We start from the raw sequence: 22924 nt of genomic DNA on the forward strand, positions 1-22924 counted from the left end.
TGCATGTGGTTCATCCACACAAATCAAAAAGAAAGTGTACATAAAAATGTCACTGTGCAGATTGAAACCAATGAGCTTTTTTGAGTGGGATGTTGATGGACCCGCAATGTTCTTCTGGAAAGAAGTAAAATCAAATGTTGGAAAATAATTCCAAAGTCCTGAAAGCAATACGAAGGAATAAATCATAAGAGAAAACAGTTGAACTATTTGTAAAGCTCCAAAAAACTGAAACGGGCTCATCAAAGTTTGATCGTTTTTACACTTACTGCCAAACACCACACTTCTGAGCATTGGTACATATTGTGTACGGCAAAACCACAACGATGGAAGAATTCTGTGAATGATTAGTTTCATTTCTCTGTTGTTATTGAAGGGTTGAGGTCTTGATTTTACAGACACACTATATTTAGCTTCATTGCCTCAGAGAAATGATATTTATATCATACTGATGTGTTTAACCAAGCAGCTACAACATTAAAACATGATCTGGTTTTGATAAAAATATGATGAACTAATAAACGCCGATGTATCATTATGTGGTAACCACCTCCACCGTTATCAACGCTGACCTTTGACCCTCATTTGTTACTGTACACGTTTTGCTAGAATTATCATAATCCACATTATCAGTATTAAAAATGTTTTCTTAGTTGAGCACTTTGACTTTCCTGCTTTAAGTAAAATGTACATAATCTCCTTAGTATTTTTACTTGAGTAAAAGATGTCATATTTAGTTTTATCAGATGTCATCAGCACCTGGTGGTTTGTCACGTCGTGGTGCATATTCGTGGTGTGTATTCTGACACCTGTCCATCATGGCCAGCGTTGCATTTCTGACATGTGGATGTAAATTATCTGTTCTCTCTCTCTCTCTTCAGGTTATTTGAGTACCGCGGCAGAGTGTCTCCTGTTCCTCGGGTGGTGCCGGTCAAACGACCACGGGCGGCTGTGCCGCTGGTACGACGGGTCAAATCCCTGCCGGTTAAGCTGCTGGCACATAACGCCTCCGTTCTGACCGCCAGCAACGGTAACAAACAGAAATGTAGGTCTCACTTTCTGCATTTGTGTTATATTTACATTTAGGTCACGTCCTCTTTTTTTTTTTTTTTTTTAATCAATGACAACAAGTCTTCAAAGAGATTTACCAAATCCTTAACAACTTTAGATCAACATTTTTCTCCCAAATTCTTTTTTAAATTTTTTACAATTTTATTTTCCAAGTTGTAATTGTTTTTACTTATACTCTTATGACAATAGCTGACATATGTTCTTTCACCGTTTAAAAAAACAAAAATAAAAACAAATCACTTTTAGTATCGCGTGTACATGTGCCTACAAGACACCATAAATTCATAGAAGCCAGAACCAGAATTCGGTGTTTTCACTGTATGTCAAATAAAAATAGTATAAAATGATAATAAGACAAATAATATTATGTTGAAATTAAAGGTAGAAAAACAAATCTCAGCTGAATTTGTCACGGACTGAAACATTTTCTCATTTCCTGTGACTTGAAACAAAGTAACAAAATATCGGGGGAAATAAAATAGCAAATATGTTTCCTTACTGATTAAATAGGTGCTGATGCAATTACAGTAAATAGTAATGAAATGGTAATAAAGCAGTTTAACAACAATCTCATGTTGCCGCATACTCATCTTCATTCTCTCTCTCTGTATGTCCCTCCTCCATTTCTTTCATGTTTTCTTCTCTTTTATCTTCCTAAATCTGGCTCTATCCTTCTGACCCGAACCTCCTGTTCATCTATCTTTCAACTTTTGTGTTTTACATGTCAGTGGAAAGTTCACGCATCGGGGGCGACTGTTGTCACTTTACTTTTGCATTCTGCTTATTAAACATTCATTTCACATTATGTTCAGATTGCAGATCTGAGGAGAGATTCTGATGCCCTGTCAGCTCCTGTCACATTTGACTTCGACCTGAACCTTTTCATTCCCAACAGCAGGATTTTTTTTTTTTTCAGGATTTCACTCCGCTCACACAGTTTTCATGTCATTGATTTCTGTGTCCTCATCAAACTTACACTTGAAATGGTTTTGAAAAGCAATATCGAAACAGAACACGCATTATATTTTTTCCCCAGCATTCACTCGTTATGAAGAAGAAGAGCTGACGGTTTGTATTCTTCCCCTAATGCTTAGTGTGCAACTAGAAGTCTTTCCACCATTGGCCCTAAAGTCATCATTATGAAATGATCAAATCCTGATTATGGACTTTGGGACTTTTTAGACTCCGTTTTGTCTTGTAAATAAAATTGCCGGAGTCAGATGATTGAAAAATACAGTATATCGGTATAAGCATTGAATAAAATACGATAACGTTGTGCCATGACACAAAAGGCCTATTGAAGAGTCGAGGACACTGGCAGTGTCCAGGCGGGTTCCACGTGCTCCTGCTTCTTAATGAGTACTGACAGCTCTGAGGATGGAGAGACTGAGCTTACAGCAGAATGACTGATGCTGGTAAAGACGGTGAATCGCCGTCCACTCGTCTCCGTACAACTCGACTTACGAAGACCTTTCTACGAGGAACACCAGTGCCCCATACACGGCACGACCCCGGGAGTCTCGGGCTACTCCTTTAATCAGAGATAGCCTCCAAACAGAGGCCGCTCACCTCGAGGGTCACTCCTATAACACAAGCCGGCCAGGGCATGCACCACTTAAAGTAACAACAGAACCAGAACATCTAAACACACCTAGGACTGTCAACGTAACGCAAATTACCATTATTTGTGGAGTACTTGTTACTTTGGGTGCTTCAAGTATTTTTTTACGTCATTGTCTAATTCAGCGTCGGCGTTAAGGTCGGGCCAAAGGAGGCCAGGACAGTATGGGTGAAAACTCATCTCTGTGTTGAGGAACATCTTAACCCGACCGCAGACGAAAAAGGGTCGCAAGGGTCAGCTTTTGCAGCTAGCACTTAATCGTGATCTAACACGAAAACTGGGGAATTAATAGACAGATGTCGTGTTGAGGACTTTAATTTATCAGGCAGCCTGTACATTCGGTGGCCAGTTGACTTGGTTTCTGTGTTCTATATATTAGTTCTTATTAAACCACAGTTTTCAATGGAAAATATTTAACTGATCTCCTCCTGTGCATCTTGGTTCATGTATATGGTTCTGATCCTTTCATTTGAATCACTGTAAACAATGGAGGACACAATCCAGTCCTTGAAATGCGTAAAACCGTATTCAGTTGTGTTTGGAAATTCACTGTTGTGTAGATTTTAACAGGTTAAGTATGCAGATGAGTCCAGGCAGATGATTTGGTCTGAACTAAGATCGTTTTCTGTAGAGAAACATTTCTAGTTACAAACCTAATAGAGACACACAGATGAGACAGAAATGAGAAAACAGCTAAGGGGGAAAACATTAGGAGGGAGGAAAGAGAAGGTGTGAAAGCATGATGCTGAGATAGAAATGAAAAAGCTTAATAAAAAGTCAGGAAAGATCAGAGAGATGGGGACTAAACAGAAGATGCAAATAGGTACATAATGATGCAGGATGGAGAGAAGAAGGTAAAAGAATAAGATAAGACAAACGGTAGGTGGAGATAACAAGCAAAAAAAGACAGAATCAAAGATCTCAGGCCAAAGGAAAAATTGGAGGATGGTGGTGAAATGTGTATTGAGCAACACACAAACGCAAACACACACACACACACACACACACACACGCGATTGTGAGTTTGCTTTAAGAAAAAACAGCTGCCAGATGTGTTGCATGTCTCCATTTGTTTTGTGTTGCCACTAATGTACTCATCATTTTATTTGCCCTCCCTCAAACCCGCCCCCTCTCTCTTTCTCTCACCTGTTTTTAATTGTTTACCAAAGTGACTGGTTAGGGTTTCGTTTCCTATCACTTTTCTTGCTGAACAAAGAAAGAGGAGCCAAAATAGCACATTACATTTGTTGATTTTACAGAAGTAAACAATGAATATGCAGATAAAAATTAAAAAGTAGAAAAGACAACAAATTACACAAAGAAAAAGATGCTAAAATATGTTCTACTAAAATAAAACAACTGTAACTGATAGATATTATTATATAATATAAATTATTTACCTTAATTTAATTTAATTATTTATTTAACCTGGAGGAAAATAGATACATTCCAAATAAATGTAACCGCAACTACAATTCTTAAAACGTTGTCACTAACCCATCACTTCTAGAATATTTCAGTATATGTTGGCTATGAAATCAGGTATGATTGGTTCTCGGTTCTCCAGTCTCACCCGTCCACAGCGTCCGGTTGTCCATCATCGCACAAAAGATCCCGAGCGAAACTCCTCAGCTCAGTGATCCCATGATGGTGGGACAAGCTTCCAAACTGTGCACGCTCAGCAGCCTCACTTCAAAAAACAGAACTCCTCCACAATTTCCCACGCACTTAAATCTGAAAGGCCACGTACAAACACAAAATCGATCCTGTCTGTTCTTCCTCGCACTCGCATCTTCTCATGGTGCTTTGCTTTGATGTTTTCTCCTTGACTTAGATCTTTGCTGCCTCGTGCCTCACTTGTAAGTCGCTTTGGATAAAAGCCAAACGCCAAACTGAATGTAAATGTTTCCCAGATGTGTAAGAGTGATGTTCAACTTGTACACAAGGCACAAACTGAGCAGACAATAAACCTGGTTTGTTTTTGGAGGATTCGCTATAAGAATCACGTCTGTATGTGTTTTTAAAGTTTGGATAAAGTGGTGAAGGTGATGTCGTGGCCGTCCTACACTAGGACTCGAACATTGCAGTGTTTCTAAATCATGGCGTTGTCCTCACAAAATGTACGATCTCAAAAAATCGACACAGTCGACTGAAGCTTCTGAGACTTTGACCATGTAAAACGGAAAGGTCTGGAACTCTGCTGGTATCATAATCAGAACATGGTTGCACGCATTTTTCTCTTTCTGTCCTCACTTTTTCTTTCTCTGCATCTTTCTCAATCTCATTGTCCTCCTCTGTATGCTGATGTCTCTAACAGCGGTGAGACGTACAGAACTTCAGGCGATAAAGCTGGAGCTAACTCAGATTAAAGCCAACATCGAAGCTTTGCTGGGCCGACTGGAGGAGATCACAGAGGACACACACATCACAGCCACAGGTGATTCTTTCTCTGTCTCCCTCACACACTCACACACACACACACACACTCACCAGGTTCAACACGTGATCGGAGGAGCTGGGGATCGAACCGACTATACTTCCTCCTCCACAGTTGCCCCATGCATACAAACATTAAGCTACAGTGAGAAAAAAAAAGAAGCACAGAAGTCAGAGGATTATTATATTCAAAGTCAGATCACCTAAATTAAGTGAGCAAAAGTGTTGGAACACATGCCTGACGGGCCTGTAAGATTGATTTTCTACTCTTGGATTAAGCCTGGATTAAACAACAGGTGATGGCCAACGCACTGTGATGGCTGTGAAGAAATGCAAACCGATCATCAGCATAAACAAAAGCCAGTTTGGATGAATCTCGAAAGATTTGAATCCATTTTATGGGTCTTGCTAAGACCAAGATGACAACCAAAGCAATGGAAAGGCTAAACTGTGGAGGAACATCTGCTCTTGACTCCAACCATACAAGTTCATCAGTGAAGCACGATGGAGGTGGTGTCACTGCATGGCTGCTTCGGGAACAGGCTCACTGATCTTTTCTTATGATGGTCGCAGCAGCATGAATTCAGAGGTGAACAGAAAGGTCTGCAAATTTCCAGAGACGTGCATCAAAAGAGACGGGGAAGGAGCATCGTCGTGCAGCAAGACACTGATTCAGATCAAACTGCCAGTTTATCAAAGGACGTCAACAGAGGGAAAAAGTGGAAGGATTTAATCCACCGGAACATCAGGTTTGTTCCCGTTGAAGAGGAGGCAAAAACAAACAACTGAAGAAGGCTGCAGTGAAAGCCAGGAGAAGTGTGTGTGATGTCAGTAAATCACAGGATTATCGCTGTTATTGCAAACAAGGGATTTAAAGACAAGTGCATTTCCTTTAATTTATTTTTAACTATCTGTTCCAAAACATTTGCTCATTTACCATTTGGATGGTCTGATATAAAAAAAAAAAAAAGGACTGCATTGTTTAATAGGAAATGAAGTGGACGGTCTTTGGCAGTTAAAGCACTTGGAAGACTGACAACAGTCAGCATTGACGGGTTTTCACATCTTGGCAAAAACAACGAGTTAAAAAATGAAATCTGGAAAAAAATAAACTGCCTAATACGCATCTAGTACAACCAAAGTTCATGCTTTGGAGACGATGGTAACAGATTCATGCTGAAGAGGCACGTATGAGTGATTTGGGAGAATTTATTGCATTCACAAACCGCCTTTGTTGTCTCGAAAAGAAAAACAGAATTTACCAACCGTCCAGACTTGTCACATAAATCATGAACAATCGGCTTTTCTTCGCAGGGAAAGTTCAGAATCATACTCCCTGTGATTGATTTTGCAGTTCAAACACAATCAATATAACTCATTTCCAACATACCGTTATGATATGTAACTTAGACAAACTGAAGCAAAATGTAATCTGTTCACTATATCGTCATCATTAATACTTATCATTTGTACTGATTTTTCTTTTTTCGGCATAAATAACTACTTTCTAAAAATCTTAACAAGTGACTCGTTAAGTAAATGTTGATTTATTTATAATCTGTCACAAATGAAATTTTGCGTCAAGGTGCCTTTCAGCATATAACACACTCTGTCATTAGACCCTTAAATCAAATAAGGACAAACTCTTCAAAAAACATCTCACCAAGTGGGAGAAATCTCAAAGGGCAATGAAGGAGGCATTTGTACGTTTCAACAACTACTGGTTTTGGTCTGTGTCATGCTACTAACTGCAAAGTTGTTAAGTTTTTTGCCTGCTGCTTTACAACAGCAGCACACTTTAAGGTTTATCATAGGAAAGTTTTTTTTTTTTCCTTCCACTAGTTGTCATTTGCCACTTGGGAGCTTTTACGTCAAGTTGTAGTTTGGATGCATGTCTGTTGAGACATATTCTAGTTCCAGCACAGCGGAAGAGTGGTTCGCGCTCTCCCAGGTTCGGACCGAACAGGGCCTTTCTGTGTGGAGTTTGAATGTTCACCCACAGAGGTAATGAAATATTTCTGAGATGTAACATTGACAACAATTACAAATAAGTCATTGGATTTGAGTTTAAACCTTGGACCTTGACCTTTGACCACCGTAATTACCGAAATCCATCCTTGACTGCTCGTACTTGCTTGTGCAGAATTTGAAGAAATTCCATCAAGGCCTTTCTGTGACATTGCATTAACGATAATGAGCAGGACGTGAGGCCAAAGTGACCTTGACCTTTAGTCGTCTACCACCAAAACCTCAACAGTTCCTCCTTGAAACAGAGTAGATGCTTGTGTTACCTTTGAAGAAAGTCCTTCAAGGCATTCATGTGATTTAGTTATTACAAGAGTTGGGCAGCTGCAAAGTCACAATGACCTTGACGATTGACCCCTGACCCCCAAAATCTAATCAGCTCATCCTTGAGTCCAATTTGACAGAATTCCCTTAAAGCATTCGTGTGAAATCACATTTATAACAATGGGATGGCTTGAATGACATATGTCACAGTAACTGTGGTTTTTGACCTTTTTAACCTCAAATCTAATCAGTTCATCCTTCTAAGGACGCCCTGATGGCTAAACGCGGTTGCATCGAGAAAGGCCTCCAGCATAAAAAAAAACACATACCAAATCAACGTGTGGAAAAAGTAACCCTGTGGCGACCCCTGAAGGGACCAGCCGAAAGCTGTTGATCTAATCAGTCCATCCTTGAGTACTTGAATCTTTGCGCAAAATTTTAAGAAATAGCCCCACGGTGTTCTGTAGATATTGGGTTCATAGGAATGGGACTGACGAACAGACAACTGAAATACATCAGGTCTCCTGTCAAACTGAAGTGGGAAAATGATGTGTCATATTGGTACATTGTACAAAGGAGACACTAAATATGCTGCTATTTGTATGTACAAGTTAGAATTTAATGCATGATAACATCCATATTTATGGATGAATACGTTACTATGCACCAGTCAGAATTTAGCATTAGTTTCTTAATCAAATCACACCGTCCTGATAGATTTTTACCTATTCAACTCTCAGTATGTATTTACCTGTTTGCTTCAACTGAAATTGTGCTACTTGAACTTTAACGCCAGAGTTTAAGGGGCAGTTCCATAATTAACTACTTCTGGCAGCCACATGCGCGACTCAGATTCCTGGACCAAAAATAGGATTGTCACATCAAGAGGAACGAGCGGGGAACAACGTAAAATATGTCTCGTCTCTGTGATGTTGCTCCACTTGCTTTCGTCTGAAGACGTGAAACACTTCTTTTGATGAATGAAAAAGTGTCTGAGGCCACATCTTTATTTTAACAGGGAATCGGGCTCAGTGTTGCGCGAAATAGCAGCTGAAAAAAGCCTGCAAATAACAAACCATTGTTTATTTTTTAATGAATACGTGAGAATGTATGTCAGTAATTTATTTGTATCATTATTGACTGTACACAAACTGGTGTTGGTGGCTTAGATTCATTTTTTTTATTTTTTTTAGTTTGACCTGTTTATGAGCACTTTCTCTCTAATATAAAGAATCAAGCAAACTTTTTTTTTTTTTTTTTTGAAAAATTGAAAACAGAAGAAAGAATACACACAATGCACAAATGTACTTTTAATGGGAGAATGTCTTCAACTCAACCAAATTAGAAATTTGATATCTTCAATTTATAAAAGTCTCCTCGTCCGGCTCTAATCTATAAAAGACGGTCAATGTATTTAATTGGAATACAAGTGCGGTAGTTCTGCAGACGTGTATAATCTGGCCAAAAAGACGAAAATGTCATACATGTTATAAATACCATCACTTAAATCAGAGTGTGGAGTGGAGATATTAAAACGACCAACAAAAAACTAAACGCACACGTTGAAGTAAACACTTGCAGTTTAGCCTCACAAACGATACCAGCTACATATCCAAAAAGTTCTAACTTAAAAAAAATATTACAAGGTTTTTCATTCTTTTGTTTTGCATCTGTAGCTCGTTGGCCAGCGATTTGTGTCACGGGTTTGTGTCAAGTTTTTCATTTATGCTCATGTCAAACCCATGTTATTATGACTTTTAAAACCATATCAGAATCAGAAACAGGAAAATACGCACCGTGTTTTTTTTTTTTTTTTTAGTTTGTTATCATTTTTGTACGAACCTAATAAACACTGAACAGTCAGATCAGTGAAATCCCACAAAAATGTGAAACCCTGCTGGACAAACAGTTGGAAACAATCACCACATCTGCCCATGTTGTTGAGTATGATTGTTGTAAAAAGGCTCCAGGGGTGGAAACCAAGAAATAGTTCGTCTAATCCGCTCTGGAGCTAGACCTGCACAGTCTGACAGGGAGAAGCTCGACGTGAGGCCTTTGGCGTGTTAAAATGCTTGCTGCTGCCATCAGCGCTGTGAACACGTTGCGTTCTCCGAAACTGCCTCTTGCAATACCGTTATTCCGAGCAGCATTTTTGCAGAAACGTGTTTTTGTGCGTAGCTATTTTTTTTTTGCCCTGAAAACAGATGCTGCAAGAAATGCAAACATGACACATTTCCTGCTCATATCTTCTGTGCAATCGGTAACCATAAAATATCCTATGAAAAATTGTTAAAGTATGGCTTCATAAAATGAAGTAAAAGGTTATAGTATGTGTGTGTGTGGCAGTAGCTGAGCAGGAAACTGTCAAATCACAGTTTAGTACCTGTGGATGGAAACTGACTAGTTTACTAGTTGCGTGTTTTCCTTGTTTACAGTTCAGTGCCAGTCATAGCATGAAACGACACTAGTTGCAGGCTGCAGTAAAAGCACAAGTAAAGGAACCTCTGATCGTACATTCTACAACTTACTCTGCTGGCATGGACGGAGTTTCACCAATAAGTGGAGCAATGGCAAATGCGGCCGCCTTCGTGTTGTCTTGGTCACGTTTATCTTGGTCGTTTTCTTTTAACTGAATATTAACGCTCACTTTATACCGAGGCCCTGCTCCAGGAGCCCATACTCAGGGTAAATCCATTTATCCTGATGGGACAGTAGAATTTGTAATTAATCAAGCTTAACAGTATCATTTTCAGCACTGTAACAGGACGTAAATCGAACCCAAACCCAGCTCTCAGACTAAGCTCTTGGGAATCATCAACCCCGTTTACATCCAAACTACAACCAGTCAAATAATTTGCAGAGGTGGTCCTGGGATGCATGTCCCCACGTCTTTTGTGGTGTTAACCCTAACGTGTCCTGATGCCTCCTGGCCAAAATAGTTCTCGAGCGCAGGACATGGTGAGGACCAGCAGCACGGCATCAACTGTGCATTTGTGATCTGATTGTAAAAAGGACTTTACTATTCTGCTTTCTACTGGAGGATTTTAAGTTAGAATTTGGGTGATTCAACCAGCGTCCATGTCAATTCACACATCCCACGTTGTTCTAACATTAGTTTGTTTCCCTCTCTGTGTTTTGCTCAGACTCGAGGAAGGAGGAGGACTGTAAAAGCGAGGAGGCGTGGCAGGAAGGGGAGGAGTCGAGCTCGGAGGTGGAGGATGAAGACGAGCTGAGACAGAACAGCGAAGCCGAAGAAGAGGAGGTGGAGGGAGTAGATGAAGAGGAGGAGGAGGGACAGCACACACAGGATGATACCCACAACCACATGGTGTGTGTGTGTGTGTGTGTGTGTGTGTGAGAGAGAGAGTTAGCGCCAGAGTGAGAAAGACACAGTAACTCCTCTTGTACTTTTACAGCCTTGTGAGGACATTTGACGTCCCCACAACAAAACCCACTGCCTCCTGAAAACACCTCGAGGCAAAAGCTCCTGTGTTTTTATTATATTTCCTTTACTTTCCCTTCGTCTGACTAATATTAGACACAACTTACTGATGTATCGACATGACGTGCGTCTGCTTCCTCCTCCCGGTACGTGTTGAGCTTCATGACAAGTAAAACATGAAGCTAAATCCCAGCACAGCATTATCGTTGGGCCATTGCATTAAATCGATATATCTGTTATATACATTATCCCAACAAAAATGTCGGGATCCTGACTAGTATTTAGAGTTTGGTCCTAGTTTAGGTCAACATTAGCACTGGGTTCCTGGTAATGTGGTGCTCTAGTGCTAGTTGTGAGGAGAATTTGTGACTATTTTTAACTATTTCCTGATTAATGTTAATGACATTAACTGTTGTTATTATCATCATTATTATTGGTATTTTTACCATTTTTTTTTACAAGGCTTTCCTTTGTTAATTTAATTTTATTTTTTTAAGGACATTGACACAAGTCAGATGTCAGTTAATGAGTTTTAGTTCATTTAAATATTGTGAGGGTCTGCAGCGCTTATTTACTGTGCTTTTCTTGATGAACACATTTTTACTGCCCATTTTAAAAATCATTTTTCCCATATAAAGTAAAAACCTAAAAACACAGGGGGAAAAAACAAAACAAAAACACAGGCACAAATTAAGAGCTTTAATCAGCTGCAGGAGCCGACAAATAAAAAAACGTGATCTGTCAGAGAGGAAAACTAAGACATCCAGCTATTTTTTGGGTGAAAAATACCTGGAGACCCATTAACCCAGAGTCTGCAGGTGTCCTCCGCTCAGTCGGCCCAGTCCAGAATACACATTAGCTCACACTGCCTACCGGCACTCCGGCCCCCGGACGTAAGCAAAATAAACCAAAAGTGTGTTTTGGGCTGTTTCAATTTGGTTAATAAACTCGATGTTTGACAGAAAATGAATCTGCAACCACTTAAATTATCAATCAAATGCTGAAGTGTTTCAGTTGTAGATATTTGCTGTTCGGCTTGTTGATCTTTGTCCTCCATGATTATGTTGTTTGCACTAAACAATCAGTTGGAAGATGATTTAACACAATGAGCAAAAAAATCTAATAAAAAAAAGATGTAAGTAGTTTCTGTACTAAAACATTAATATAACAAATTAATTTAATATAATTTTAACTCATCCCCTGTTGTTGTTCAAATATTTTGTACTCATATTTTTTAGTGAAATGCAGAAAACAAGAATCTTGAACTGTTTGCATGGTGCATGTGTGTGTGTGTGTGTGTGTGTGTGTGTGTGTGTGTGGAACTGAACAGCGCTGTGTCGATGTGCGACGTGCACAACATGGCGCCAAATGTGACACGATGAGTCTGACCCTGAGCGGGAGGAATGTGAGCCCGAGTTCACTGAGCCAGAAGCAGCACTGGAAACCTGAAGCACCTAAATCTAACATGTGTTAGTCTTTAAACTATGATGAAGCTTGTTCAGGTTATTCAGAGACCATCGTGTTTATTGACGGCAGCATAAAATCTCCTACTTTTTACCGTTGTTTGCTGACAAAAGAAGATTTTAACTAAATTGTCATCCACAGGGTAAATGTGTATTTTGACTATACACACATTAAACATAATTTTTTTTTTTAATTCACAATTTACAATTTATCAGATATTTCATGTATTTTTTCAATCACTAAATATCCCAGTGTTCCATTACGTTTCACTGTAAAACCTTCACATGGAGGAAATGCTGTGCTTTAGCATCGGACTCGTTCAGGTTTGTTGCTCAGAACAGTTTAATCACTGAAATCATTTATAACGATTAAAAGATTTTGTTATAAAAATTGTACAATATTTATTTCACTCTTTTTCTGTTGACGCTTGCGTTATTTAAGGGGTTTTGACATGGACTGATAGTCTTGAGAATGCAGATATGCAACATGTGCAAACTTTACAGGTTCTGTTGTCTTTTTGTGTATGAAAGTATTGAGGCCTTCTGCTGTTACGCTTACAATACATCTGCTAAGCCACATAATCCGAAGCCATTTCCCTCAGAAAAATTCATATCTGTGTGTTCTCACTCGGCTTTGTTCTTCTGTTATTTCGTTCAGGAAAACAGTCACCTATCGCCAGAGATGGACTCCATTCACCCCTGAGAGGTGAGTGTTTCTGTACGGATGGGTTGCAACACACACACACGCACACACACACACGCGCGCTTTATGCAGAACATTTATCTCTTGAATATCAAACTAGCTCAAAATTACGACACCAGTCGTTCTCACTTTCACTTACAGTTTTTAAGATGAGTGGCTCTTCTCTTGCTTTCTGCGGATAAATCTTCCTCCATCTTAACCCAAAAAAAAAAAACCAAACTGAATTAAAGACCAAAGTTCAACGTCCATTAAAGAAGCGGAGGCTTGTTTGAAGCCCTCTCGTAAAAACCTTCGCTTTGTGGGAGATTTGCACTGAGTTAAAGTCTCCCTCGTCGATGTTCGCTCTAGACTTTCATCAGATGTTTGAAATGATCTGGGGCGGCCTGATCACATGAAATTGCCTTAATTTACTCTTCAGTACTTTTTCACAGTGCTCTCTTTTATGCTTTGAAGGGGCAAATTAGATGAATATCAGCCTTGACTCTTTCTCATTTGAACCTGACTTCAAGGATAAACACATTACCAGACTAATGCTTTCTATCAGTCAAGTTCAATCTTTAAAAGTTTCATGCTGCACCCAAGCAGACGGTTGATTGTCGAACCTCACAGCGAAAAGAAATCACACACAATTACACATTTTCAGATCTGAATCTGCTCAGCGCAGCTGCAATACTGATCTGCTGGACATTTATAAGTTGTTTTCCACTGGATTATGTTCTTTAATAAGTTGTTTTTCTGGTACAAATTCATTTTCTATGCTGATCAGGAGTTAATAAAAATGAAAGGCATCTTAAATTAAATCTGGATTCAGCTGTGTATAAAAAGTCAGAAATAATCAAAATTTAGATTGTGAAATTTGTACAATGTGTTTTTATTTTGGAAATTTGATAATCAAAAACAAGGTAGAAAGGAACTAGTGATTTCAGCAGCGTTAAAAATAAAAAAACGTAATAAAAAATGTTTGGAAAATCAACTCAGCCCTAATTGTAACCACTACTTGTTTAACCCTTAACCTTACACACACACACACACACACACACACACACACACACACTAATTCTTGCATGTTTTAGCAAATATGATTGGCTGGAAAAATATCCACATCTTATCTAAACAGAGTCCTAGGTCTGGTTTTGATTTAGCACCGATTCCTCCTGATGTTACAGCAGAAATACAAATTTACTCCTTAGTTTTTGGCCCCGTTTAGCTATTTCTAAACTGTTGTGCACAGCAGTTGTTCTCCTGAAGGGATTTCTTTTTTTTTTTTTTTTTTTAAAAAAACAATAAATAAACTAGTACAAACACAGAAGAAGCTTGTTTTGATGCTCTCACATGCAGAACTAAACCAAGCTTGAGTTAAAAAGGACCCTGTTGCGCCGACACATAAGATGATCTCTGTTTTACAGAAACGTCCCCCGAAAAAAAAATCTTTCAAATTTAGTCCATCGGTTTGTTTATGTATTTGTCCATTTGTGACTGAATAAGTTACCTGAACTCCAACCGCTAAGCTGATCTAACAAAGATGAGGAGCTGCTCGTTAAAACCAACGCCATGTGGGATTTTACACCTTTCCCATTAAGGCTTCGACACATGACCCGCATTTACTGTCATTTTCATCTCTCCTTGCTTCTATGGGAGTGAATGGATCCATTGAATATTCCGTCCTCTAATGTGAATGTTTTCACAGCTCCTTCAAAAAGAAACTGTTGGAAGTTTATCAGATAAATTCTTGAGTTGTAGCATATTATCATAACATACACACTGTTCTTTCTGTGCCTTTCAGCATTGGAAAAATTCTCCGTTACCTCTGGATATAAGCTTCTGATTATCAGAAATTGACAGGAAACTCATGGACTAAGCCCTGACCCTTATCTTTAAATACCATCTGAAACACGAGCACCGATGTGTGTTTCTTGTAATTGAATCCTCCGGCTCGTGTTTGATAATGTACACAGATATCGGCCAAAGGAGACTTTAAGTGCTTATGAACCAGGATGTTATCTGGGTATTTCTATATTTGATCATCTGAGATAAACAAAGAAGCAAATTGCTGTGTGGAAGTACAACTTGAGAACTTGATCGTGCCACAGTTAAGAACAAATAGGCATTGTTTCATAGTGTATTGCTCGTCTCTTCTCTGTGGTGGGCTGTCCTGCTGTTTTTACTGAACATTTCATTGGCTTAAAGCGTTTTGAGGCTGAGGAATATCGGCACCAGCTGCCACTTTGTTGGCAGAATAAATGTGATGTTTTGATTTTTTGATTTCTCTCACAAAGTGATCACAGAGTAATTAAATAGAAATTAAATTAGATTTACTTGCTTCAAATTATGAATCCGAAGCACTGTGGTTACGAACGAGACTCCAAAAAGCCACAACACAAGCAGCTGTTGTCACATTGGTGAAGTTGTGTCTTTATTTTGCCTGTGTTTGCTTAAAGCTGTGGGCTCTCAGGGCCACCGTAGGTTTGGGCCCCAGTCATTTGCTTTCCCTACATATTAGTCCATTAGGAATTGTTTCGTTGGTTTTTGTTGTTGGGGTATGTTGTGGGGGGCCGGGCAGGCGTATGGAAAAAGCAGTCAGACGAAATGAGCCTCTTCAAAATGCCAGTAACATTTGTAATCGTACAAAAAATGCAGCTCTGGAAAATAGCTCGCCTCAAAAGAACAGTATGGTGGAGTGTGAAGGTTTGCAGAGGTATTCAACCAGTGGTGCGTGGCCCCTCCAGGGGTCCACAGAGGCATCGCAGCTAGTCCCCGACTATTTCCATACTATCATTGTTTGTGAATAATCAAATTAATATAAATACTTCATATGAATTTCACAAATAAAACGGGTATTTATTTGTTTTACTAATATGTCGCTAATTCACACAGAAAAGTGTTTCTACCTAGTTTTGACAATGAAAAAGCCTTTTTGCAACTATCAGCTACATTAGTAGGTTAGAAAGTATCGAATTCTCCTGTAACTGTGTGGAATTCCTGTGTGTTGTGACCCGTCTGCTGCACCACCCCAACCTCCTCCAAATTGCTCAAGCTCTAAATACCTGATGCTTTTATATTCACTTGAGATGTTAGATGTTGCCAAATGGTGACACACATCAGTCTCGGCTGAGTCTCATTGAGCTTGTCCACAGCTTCCAAACGCCAGTCATTTGCGTCATCGTTGCCGTCATCTTATCCAGTGTTGCCATGGCTCCTTATGTTGCAGAAAAATGGACGTACACGTGGAAGGACGGCTGTTGCTAGTCAAGGAACAGTAGATTCGAGTCTGCCCGCTCATGGCTGAGCTTTAAAATCCTACAGATACAAGTACCCATGGAAGTGCGTGGAGGATGCTGCTGACGCTGCCGTCGTCTTCACGCGTGCGTTGGTAAAGAGCGAGTATGGGGCAAATGACTACCGTGGGCATTAAGGTTAGAGGACTTGTTGCTGGTGCTCTAAAAGCTTTTCAGGGACTCTGAGTTGATGGTCAGTCTTACAGTGTCTTTAGCATTACTGGCTTTTATTGATCTTACGGATCAATAATTGTATTTATCTGCTGTGTTTTGTATAAAGTGATCTCCTGTTTCGCCTTTACCACTAAATCAGGAATGTTAAATCAGTCTGTGCCTGCTTCCCTCTCATACATGCTTCTTGTACTCCCCCCCGGTTTCCCCTCACTCGCCCCCCTCAAATCCAGAGTGAGAATTGACGTCCCATGTCCTGACAAAGGAGCCTGTCTGCTTTTAATTCAGTGTATTTCGAGAGAAAGATGCCTGGAGTGGTTTGAAAAATTAGTACACCCTCACTGCCAGTAGCTTCATGTGTCAACGTGGAAACTGAAGCCTCCTACAAAAGCCTTTTAGATCAGGTTAAAGGCCGCACTGCTTTTTTTTAAGCTTTGTATCATTATGGGTTAACGACCTGTCAGGACATAAAGTGGTTAAAATCAGCACAAAACTTTACCAACTGTGACCTTTGACCCCCTTATTTTTGATTAATTACTGTACATGTTTTGACCTAAATCCCATAATTGTTTACAGTATTTCGTTTTCTTAGTGGAGTAAGTTTACTTTTCTACTTTAAGTAAAATGCGGATGATCTGCTTAGTAGTTGAAGTACTACTTTAAATGGATCCTTTCTTTGAGGCCAATACATGCACTTTTACTTGAGTACTGAGTTTGTGTACTTCTACCAACTCTGCACAGAGTGTATCACATGTTGCCGTGCAGACGGCTCATAGCGGCCATGCAGACCCTGGTCCTCCATCACATTATTAAAATAAAATATTTAATAAAAAATAAAGGTTTTGAGGATCACAATTAACTCTACAGTAATTGCTCACACTTTACACAAAATTGGGATTTTGTAAAAAACAAAATTATGTTAGTTCTTCGGAGATTCAGATACATTGTCTTTCCTGCAGGTAAAGTAATTAAAGGCACCCATCTGCTAGATGTCATCCTTCGTAGGGAATCCACGTATTCTTCCAAAATGCAGATAAAAATTACTATAGAATTGAGGCCAAACGGCCACGGTAAATGTTGGTTAATTCGCTGTGGTCCACATGTTTTTTTCTAAATATAATACACAACACATGGAGGCTAAAAATAGAGGCTGAATTCCTTACCAATAATTCCTCTGGAGAACAGTGTTGTATTTTACTTCCCATAAAATACATGTCTGCTCAGATTCCTAATATGGTACATAAATATAAATATTATCTCTGGAGCTACGGTAATATTTAAAGTAATACTACGTTATGCATGTATGCAGGGGGAAGTTTACATAATTTAGTGCTTTTGATGACACACTACAGAACGTTTCATCACTACCCAACCACAACCTACAGAAGTCTTAGTGTAGTGTTAACCCACAGACTGAAGTGAGGTGAAAGGTGACCGTCCCTGTATATAGAGGATCTGACCGGCGTTGCAGGAATTTCCATTCAAGTCCAGTACAAAGAGATGTGGGTTTCTGGTTCCTTTTTAGCACTTGTGTACTTAAAGTCCACTAGGCTGGACCTGCAGAGTTTGGGCTTCAAGCTTCAGAGGATAACATGTCTGTGATCCAATGTGAGTCTAATCGGCTGCAGCTTTAAAGCTTGAAAGTGAAATACGATACATTACTTTAAGCATCATTTTTTTAAATACATTTGCTATTTTGTAATTTATGTCATAGTGATTTCAACTAGATCACACAACCCCCATGGGCTGGGTGAAACCAGAGCCGACTGAACGATGCTTCACTTTTATCCAAAAGAGAGGCGAAAGATAAAATGAATTTTGTTTTCTGTGATTGATGTGTTTTTTGATTGTTAATAGACAAACTTAAGACCCGTTTCGCAGTCAGCTGTCAGTTGTAGGTCCCATGAACTAACCATTATCAGTAAAGACATTTCTCCGTGTGGATACAAATGGCCAACCAACAGACCCCACATTTCAATTCCTAGAACAATGTTTGAAAAAATAATTATTAATCATCAGAAGCATGAATTTGTGAAGTTATAAAGATACATTTTAAAAGCTCAGTCTGGATTTAAAAAAAAATACTCTTGATCTGAGATTTGTGTATTTTACGCTACTAAACGTAAAGTAACCTGCACCATAATACTGCATTACCTTTAAACAGGTCCTGTTTGCATCATAAACATAATAAATATAATAATAATTATAATTTTCACATACAGTATATGTCCTTTGTGATCACGTTATCCTCGTATCCTTGTACATCATCGCCTTTTTCAAAGCGGTAGCCTGTGGTGGTTTGAATCTGAAATTGGAGCTTCATGCAGGTTAAACAAACGGCGCTAATGATAAGCATGTGTCAGCGGTGCAGTTAAGGAACAATGATTATCGAGATGAATTAGTGCCAAATAACATCACCTCAACACAGTTTTAGCACGAGTGGCGTTCAACCTGTCGCTCTTTGGGCGAGGCGGAATGTGGGAAAGGTGTAAAACGTCAGGCAGAAAATGAATTCCAGCTGAGCTTTTATGTGAAAGTTGAACTGATTTATAGACTGCGAGCATGAAACGCAGCAGAAAGAGCCCTGAGGTGCATCACATCAGGCAACGTGGTGCCCGAGAACAGCCTGGTACTAGGGCGTAGTAGAGTGTTGAGTTGCCTGGAAAAGTTTGCAGCAGCACAAGAAAGAGTGCAGTGTGTATTATCCTTACATCGCCCAGCTTCTTTACATTCTCCACTGTCGCACATCAAAGCTTTTATTTGTGCGGGATTCCACTCCTGATGTGTTACATCCTGTTCAGATGTAACACATCATGCCGTATTTTAACCGCCGAGGCCATCATACTGTTCACACATGGGCCGCAATTGCAATGCATAAGCTTGAAAACAAACAGCTGTCAGAGAAACACGACGAATAACTAGTTTATGCAAAGAGTTTCTCAAATCATATTCAGTGCCTGTGTGTGTGTGTGTGTGTGTGTGTGTGTGTGTGTGTGTGTGTGGGAAGACGGCTACAGACGAGCTTCAATGAGTGCACAAACGTTTCGACTTTACTTTAGCTTTTGGGGCCTCGGAGGCAATGAAACGGAGTGAAAACAAGTCGGTCGCATTTTCAGCTAATAAAAGTGATGTTGTGACTGTTAGCAAACAGTTAAACACATGGAGCAACATCAGCATTTTGATGGACGTACTGATGGTCTGTGTTGCTTTGACACTGTTTCTCTCTAAACTTTACTCGACAAAGTCACTGTTCGTGACAGTAAATGATCTTCTAACGGGCCACGAGTGGACACTGAGACAAAGGGGCCCTGGGCTCGCCTGAGGAAAAGCCAAATATTAATGGTGAACTTGCTTTTGTTTAGGATTTGTGTTATTGTGTCTGTTGTTTTGTGGGTTTTTGGTGATGTGATGTTTGTGCCTATTTGTGGGACCTTTATGTCCGTTTATGGTCATTTCATTACCATACGCCGAAGGATGTAGAAAGCGGCACAGTTTGGCGACTCAGGAAGTGTCGGTGTCTGGCGATGTGGGATGAGAACTCGTTGGATGCAACCTGCTTTACGATCCTCTATGATTTACTGAGTCCGTGGTGCATTTATGCATAGTGTTTGTGACTTTTACATTACTTTCTAAAAGGGAGTTTTTCCTTGTTGGGTCCTATCTATACATCTTCATTTATATAGCACTTTACAGAATAAAGTCACGACTATAAAGTTGAATTCAATTGAAATTTCTGTTGTGAGCATCTGTGTTTACACTGCTGTGCTACATCGATGGACTAAAGGAAACACATTTGCAGAATAAAAATTAAAATAAAGGAATATGTCACTGAAATGTAGCAGAATGCCTGTGTCCTATAAGTGTCCTATTGATAAGTGCTACCTACTGTAGCTTCCTTCCATCGGTGTGTGAGTGTGTGTGTGTGGTTGTGAGTGTGAATGGGTGAATAAGAAGCAGTGTAAAGTGCTTTGAGAGCCAACAGGTAGAAAAGTGCTGTATAAGTGCAGAACATTCACCATTTACCATTTTCACTGTGTCCTTCAGATGCGTATAGCTGCGATTGGAATTGTAGGGATAGGGATGTCCGGATGCTGATACCAGCATCGGACATCCGGCCTGATCTTGCCTTTGTGTACTTGTACTCGTAAATCTTCCATTCTACTCCATTCTGCGCCTGTTACGCCTACCTGCAGAGGTTAACGTGGTAATATAACGCCTCTCTACCTTATTGGTACCCAAATATCACTGCTTCTCAGTCACCCATTTGCAGCTGGCCTAAGTCAAGGACACTTTGACATGTGACCAGAGGAGCTGGGGATTAAACCAACAACCCTGGAATGGGTGGACAACTGCTCTACCTCCTGAGCCACCGTTGCCTCTTACGGCAAAAGCAAAGCCGAATTCAAACTGTGCTAAAGTCGATAGTCACTAACAGTTCTTTGTTTTTGCAAAGTTATTTTAGATTCATGTTCCTGTGTAGACATCACATTGCATGTTGTCCAAGCGTCTCCGTCCCGGATCGTCCTTTTTCCTTCTCAGCGAAAGTTGCTCTGTTAATCACAAGAATGCACAAGATTTTCCGTTCTTATGGGATTTTATTATCTGAAATGGACTGATGAGGATTTTACTGTCCAATGACTCATAACAGTTTAGTACTCTACATTGTATTTGTACTCCATGTCAGGGAGTACTCAAATGAAAGTATTTGTATTTGTACTCAAACGGTTAAAAAAGTCCCTAGTTTTAGCTGAAGCTATCAGTCCAACAATTTATTGCACTGCAGTTTTTTTAGGCCACAAAACCTTTGGCATTGAGTGAAGTGAGTAAATATGTCAGAAAATGATTCAAATCTTTTAAACCTTGTAGGTTGGAATCATGCAACTCCTGTTTGTACAGTCCATCAGCTCCAAGGGAACAATCATAAATCTGAAGTGGATTCTAGAAATATTTAAAATCAGCTCAAGCGTCCCAGTATCCTCCAGAATATTCTTTTCTCCTGATGATTGCACTGTTCACAAACACTGGTTTTACTGAGCTCTTTCAAAGTACAACATATGAATCGGGATTTCAGAGGGTCTGGCCCACAGCCCCAGAACCTCTCAGTTCCCTGGGCCTGTACCTAATAAACCCATGCCGTAATCCATCTGTGCTCACTGTCGGCAGAGGAGAAACCGTGAAATGAATTATCATTTTATATGCGAACTGAACATCTAATCCAAACCTTTCACCCTCCTGAACATCAATTTGTGCATTGGTTTTAAGAGAATGTTTATTCTTATCATTTATTATTTATCACGTTGTCTTCTTAACGATCTGGCCTCTGTGTTTCAGGTACTGTGGACTACAGAGGAAGAGACAGACAGGCAGAGAGAGAGACCAAACTGGATAACAGCACAGGAAGGCCATCAAAACAGCAGGGAGCCGGACACACACACACACACACACACACACACACACACACACACACACACACACACACACACACACACACACACACACACACACACACAGCGAACAGACAAACTTGTCACTTTGTCAGAGCCACAGGAAGGTAATAAAACAGCAGGCTACTGCCAGAACACATCATAAACTGATGAGTTATACACACTAACACACACACACACACACACACACCAGGAGGAGGAAAAAAAAAAACACACAAAGATGGAGACAGATCCAAGGCTGCGCCAAAGCCACAGGAAGATAGTAAAACAGCAGGCTGCTGTCAAAATCCATCTAAAACTGATGGATTTTCTCACACGTACAGTCATGTTTTCATCGATGAAGGCGACGTTAATGTGGCTTACGTCGACTTCCTGGAGACGTCCCACCGACCATCGGCATCGCCCTTACCCCACCTTTGTCTTAATCCCAGTTCTCAACGTAAAATTCAATGATTTACATAACAGCTCCCGGGTTCTTTTCGTCCTCAAAAGGAAATGTACTCCCCATATTGTGACTGTGAAGAGATTTATGTTCAGCCAACATGAGTAATACACACAGTCACAGCAGAGCTCTGCAGCGGACAGAAGACGTATTCGGGGAAATCGGAGTTTTTTTATCTTCAAATGAAAAAAACAACAACTTTGAATGCACTGTTGGACTGAGCTAAAACATTTACCAGTATTATCAACAGTTTTCTTCATCTTTTTATATGTGAACTTAGTCCAAATCTCATGACATAATCAGCTTAAAGGTAAATGCATTTCATTCGATTTCATTTAGGATCTGAAATTTCATTTCCCTTTAAATATTTGTGGGTTCAACACACACACTTCACACACACTGATTATAATAACGCAGCCACGTCATTTAGTCTCAGATGAGCAGGTTTAAATGGGGAATTCAACATACTGGATATAAAGGTTCCCCAGTAATAAAAGCTTAACTTTGGTTGAAATTCAGCTGCTGTTTAAGGAAAATCCCTTTTCCAGCTACACATTATTGTAGTAAACA

At 39.8% G+C, this 22924-nt stretch overlaps 1 protein-coding gene across 2 annotated transcripts in view; it reads left to right on the plus strand.

The window, feature by feature from the left end:
• Positions 1-21976, plus strand: part of raly (RALY heterogeneous nuclear ribonucleoprotein) — a 93237-nt gene extending 71261 nt beyond the window's left edge. For both annotated transcript variants that reach the window (XM_067505754.1, XM_067505755.1), the window contains 5 exons: positions 879-1042; positions 5007-5126; positions 10558-10742; positions 12978-13025; positions 21800-21976. In XM_067505754.1, coding sequence (XP_067361855.1) covers positions 879-1042; positions 5007-5126; positions 10558-10742; positions 12978-13022 — 514 coding nt within the window. In that variant the 3' untranslated portion in view covers positions 13023-13025; positions 21800-21976. The remainder of the gene's footprint in view (positions 1-878; positions 1043-5006; positions 5127-10557; positions 10743-12977; positions 13026-21799) is intronic.
• The last annotated feature ends 948 nt before the right edge of the window (positions 21977-22924 follow it).

This window comes from Channa argus, chromosome 5, assembly GCF_033026475.1.
Source record: "Channa argus isolate prfri chromosome 5, Channa argus male v1.0, whole genome shotgun sequence".
NCBI lineage: Eukaryota > Metazoa > Chordata > Actinopteri > Anabantiformes > Channidae > Channa > Channa argus.